This window comes from Pristiophorus japonicus, chromosome 1 (genome assembly GCF_044704955.1).
Source record: "Pristiophorus japonicus isolate sPriJap1 chromosome 1, sPriJap1.hap1, whole genome shotgun sequence".
NCBI lineage: Eukaryota > Metazoa > Chordata > Chondrichthyes > Pristiophoridae > Pristiophorus > Pristiophorus japonicus.
The window spans coordinates 284,476,238-284,480,925 of NC_091977.1; the positions used below are offsets into that span (position 1 = coordinate 284,476,238).

At 42.5% G+C, this 4,688-nt stretch overlaps 1 protein-coding gene across 1 annotated transcript; it reads right to left on the reverse strand.

Moving 5' to 3' along the window:
* Window positions 1-531: 531 nt before the first annotated feature.
* LOC139263339 (dual specificity tyrosine-phosphorylation-regulated kinase 2-like) lies at window positions 532-1,533 on the reverse strand. The gene has a single exon (XM_070879289.1). The coding sequence runs from the start codon at window positions 1,531-1,533 to the stop codon at window positions 532-534; it is 1,002 nt and encodes a 333-aa protein (XP_070735390.1).
* Window positions 1,534-4,688: the final 3,155 nt, after the last annotated feature.

The following is a 4,688-nucleotide window of genomic DNA, read 5'->3' on the forward strand; positions in this document are numbered from 1 at the left end:
CCAGGATGCCCACTGTTCACTGCATCTTTGGGTTCACTAACTGTATCCCATCATTGTCACCAGTTGTTATGTATGAAGAAGGAGTCAGACTGAATACTGTGAGCTCGAAGTAAAGTGTGACCTTAGTCTTTTATTGCAGGTCTCCAGAGTGCCTCTCCAACCTGTGAGGCCTCCTTAAATACCTGTGCTCCCAAGCAATTATGGGATCCATTGCGACTCCAGTGGATGAGCCCTCTGGTGGCTGTACAGAGTATATACAAATTTACATGTATAACAGACAGATTCTTGAACTGTATGGGGAGTGAAGGCTTATGGGGAACAGGCAGGAATGTGGAGTTGAGGCCAAGATCAGATCAGCCATGATCTTATTGAATGATGGATCATGCTCGAGGGACCAAACGACCTACTCTTGCTCCTATTTCGTACATTCTTATAGAAACATAGAAACATAGAAAATAGGTGCAGGAGTAGGCCATTCGGCCCTTCTAGCCTGCACCGCCATTCAATGAGTTCATGGCTGAACATGCAACTTCAGTACCCCATTCCTGCTTTCTCACCATACCCCATAATTCCAGGCAAAGAACTATTGCTATCTGCTGCACATTTAACTGGCATGGTCTTCTCTATCGTGGTTGGTTTGGCTGAACGTCTAGATAGCCATGAATGTTTCAAAGCCTGGATAGGTGTTATTCGACTAGATGGCTCCCACTCCAGACATCTCTTTAGGAAGCTGGTGAAAAGTGGGTCATTGCAACCCTTCAAGGCAGTTACCCAGCTCTTGCTAGCTGGTGGCCCTCGCACCTTACCTCTTCTAGAACGCCCACCATTCAAAACCACAGTGTTATCGGCGAGCGTGGTGGTGGTGGAATAGCGAGGCTGATTCTTGGAGTTGAAGAAGTTCTTGACCCGTTTGCATTGATCCAACATTTTTTGAGGTGGTATCCCCAAAAGTTCTATCATGCAAGCCAACTGATCTCCTTCGTCTTCCCCAGGAAAGAGAGGGTACCCAGTCAATAGTTCAACAAGGATACAACCAAAGCTCCACATGTCAATGGGCATCCCGTAACGCGAGCCAAGGATAACCTCCGGCGCTCGATAAAACCGCGACTGGATGTACGTGAAAACGCGTTGGTGCTCGTAGCAGCTGGACCCGAAATCAATGACTTTGATGCCACTGCGGCCTTGCTGCTTCAGTAAAATATTTTCTGGCTTCAAATCACAATGAATTATCCGATTTTTTTGCAACGCTTCCAGGCACTGTAGGATGGAATGGGAAAACTTCCGCACCAGCTGAAGACTGAACCCTTGGAACTTGTTCCTTTTGATCAGCTCGCACAGGTTCATGCTCAGCAGTTCGAAAGTCATGCAGATGTGGCTGCGGAATGTGAAATTCTCCAGCATGTGGATGATGTTCATCTGAAAGTTCTTGTCTTGCTTTCGCAGGTGCTCCAGGATACGGATCTCCTCTACGGCCTGCCGGTAGAACCGCTTCTCGTTTCGCTTATAGTTAGATATTGGGCAGTATGCGGGCATCACTAAACGTAAGATGCTCAGACTACTTACACCTGAGAGTATATAAAGAAAGAAAGAAAGCAAGAAAGAAAGAAAGAAAGGAAAAAAAGAAAGAAAGACATACATTTATATTGCGCTTTTCATGACCACTGGACGTCTCAAAGCGCTTTGCAGTTAATTAAGTAGTTTTGAAGTGTCATCACTGTTGTAATGTGGGAAATGTAGTAGCCAATTTTTGCACAGCAAGCTCCCACAAACAGCAATTTGATAATGACCAGATAATTTGTTTTTGTCATGATATGTGAGGAATAACTATTGGCCAGGACACTGGGGGATAACTCCACTGCTCTTCTTCGAAGTAGTGCCATGGGATCTCTTACGTCCATCTGAGAGGGCAGACGGGGCCGCCCACTCCCTTCACCTCACAAACCACACCACTTCCCACTGCAAACATCACACCTGACATGTCACACACAACACACCACACACTACATAACATGCACCACGCCCCACTTCCCACTCCCCAATCCACACCTCACACACCACACTCTACACCCACCCATCCCTTCCCTCAACGACTATCTGCCCCACCTGGGGCAGAAACTGGTTCTCGTATTGGACTGTACAGCCACTGAAGAACTCATGTTAAGAGCGGAAGCAAGTCTTCCTCGATTCCAAGGGACTGTCTATGATGATGATGATGATGATGATGACACCACAATATATTACTTGCAGTGATTAAATCATAATTTTCACATAAACAACATTCTCCATTTTAAAAAATTAGTTTCATTTTTCTGATCCCAAACAACATACAATGAGGAGTCAATATTAGGTTTAGTTTTTCATTTTAAAGGGCAGATTTTTGTTTTGAAATGCATGGAGACAGTATTGAGTAAAACTCATTATTATGGCATTTAAAAAAAGACATGCGGCTAGACTTTCGGCACATCATCGCCCATTTAGCGGCCATTTAAGCGCTGAGATGCAGGCTATCGCCCATATTTGCTGCAAAGTGTAAACTAGCGCCCAATTATAGTCCATTTATTGCCGACCCAACTTTCGGCATACATGAATGAGCTGCATCGCCAGGCCTATTTAAAAAAATAATAATATGATGTCATCCTTGTGCAAGGCCGAGAATAGTGTTTATAATGGAAACTTGCACCTGATTATGGCTCAGATTATTGTCGAGCGCTACTTTCGGCATTTCGCCCACAATTCGCCCAAATGATCGCTGGCCCAAAAAGACGCTGAAGAAAAGCTGCAATAGCTCGGCTATACTCAGCGTTTATATGGTCGCTAAATGGTCGCTAAATGAGCGATGATGTGTCGAAAGTCTAACCCCATGTCTTTTTTAAAATGTCATAATAATGAGTTTTACTCAATGCTATCTTCATGCATTTCGAGTGCTTGTCAGGAGAATCAATTTATGAGTGATTTTAAGGGCCTTTCTGACTCTAGCCAATCATCTAATCAAATTTGTAGTTGTTGAGGACAAGTTAAAGACATTTAACCTAGCTATCAGGAGAGGACAACAATTCCTTTGATGTAAATTAAAATAAAATGAAAAAAGTTACATACAATACATTGCTGTAATGTCAGGGTTAATATTAATCATGGATTTCTTTCCCCCTCTGGTCCACAGTACAAGTAGAAGCAGAACTGGGGTATGTCATTCCATGAGGAAGGAAATGGAGTTCACCTCAGTTGGCTGTTAGATTTAATTTTATAAACCAATAGAGGCTAGAATAAAAGAAAGGTTCATTATGTTATTGATGGGGACCAGGTCCTCTGTTCTCTCTGACAACTCCCCTGGGAAAAGTAATTTGCCTTAAAAAAACACGCAAGTGCAGAACGGCCGTTGCTATAGACGCCAGCCTTGCATGACTGAATACATTGCTAAGGCACATTTCACATCGCTGAGGCTATCGCCCAAAGGCGAAACTAGCGGTTTTTAAAATGGGCGATATTCCAGTGATCCTGAAAATTTAAAAAAGCACTAAGGCTGGAAATATCTCCCATTTTTGGGCGATAGTGATCATAGTGGAAAGTCTAGCCCATGGTAAAAAAGCTCGTTTAGTGAAATTAGTCAAGATAAGCTAGACATCACATTTTTTTTAAAGGCAATGGAAAAACAGTCCATGTATACCACCAGTATAAAATTAAAAAGGATGAATGACCACTCAGCAAAGAGCAACACCATGGGAGTTATAAACAAACGGCACTTGGCAAATTTCAGAAAATAGTCCACCATCTCCATAGAATTCAGAGAAAAATTTATTTAATTAATTAATGAACAAACATGATGTAAATTTCATTTACATTTCTTGCTTGATTTCTCAATTGAAATATTCCCTTGACTTCTCTTCTTTTTTTCAATTTGGCTCCCCATTAGATTGATTCCCTGCTGTAATTCTTGGTTGTATTTTTTGATTACCTGCTGTCTGACTGCTGATGCTCAAACAATTTTACATATGGTAGCAGGAGGCACTTGTGGACAGAAGTGTGAACGGCAAAGACTCACAGCTAGGATCCTGGCTGGGGTTTTATTGAGTCTTGTGAACATCGCGTGACTGGCTAAGCCACTCACAATTCATCAGCTCTACAAATCTGTGAGCAAACTCACCGGTGCATACATTACAACAGGTATATTCAGCTACAGTTTCAAACCTGCACGTGATGTCTCCTTTACATTTAATGTTGTCTGCCTTTTTTTAATACTCTGTCTCTTAAACTTTAGCAAAGGCTGTTCATGGGTTAAGGTACTTTTTGAATCTCTCTAAAGGCGTTCAGATTTTTGTCATCCAATTGAGACAACATTTTTCATTGACCATATCTCTTTAAGTTTTATTTACACAGAAACGCTCTTTCAAGTCGAGAGTCTGATTTTAACATGTCCTGACTAGGGCAAATAAAGCAATAATGCAGTTAAGACAGCGGTGCCATGTCTGTCGCAGCCACTGGCATTTTGAAAGGGGCCGAGGCACCTGTCTGCTTCAGGAAGAAAGCCTTTTTTGATATGTAAATTGCAGTCCTATGATGTACATAGAACCCAATGCCATTTCAGGATGTGACTGATTGGAGCATGCAACATGCACTCTCCGTCGGTTGCACAAGCAAAGAGGCACCGCCAAGGTGAGTTTTGTTATGTATGTCAACATCGTAACTGTGTA

Excerpts from the sequence above, each read along its gene's own strand:
- LOC139263339 (XM_070879289.1), bottom strand. The coding sequence starts at position 1,533 with ATGCCCGCATACTGCCCAATATCTAACTATAAGCGAAACGAGAAGCGG.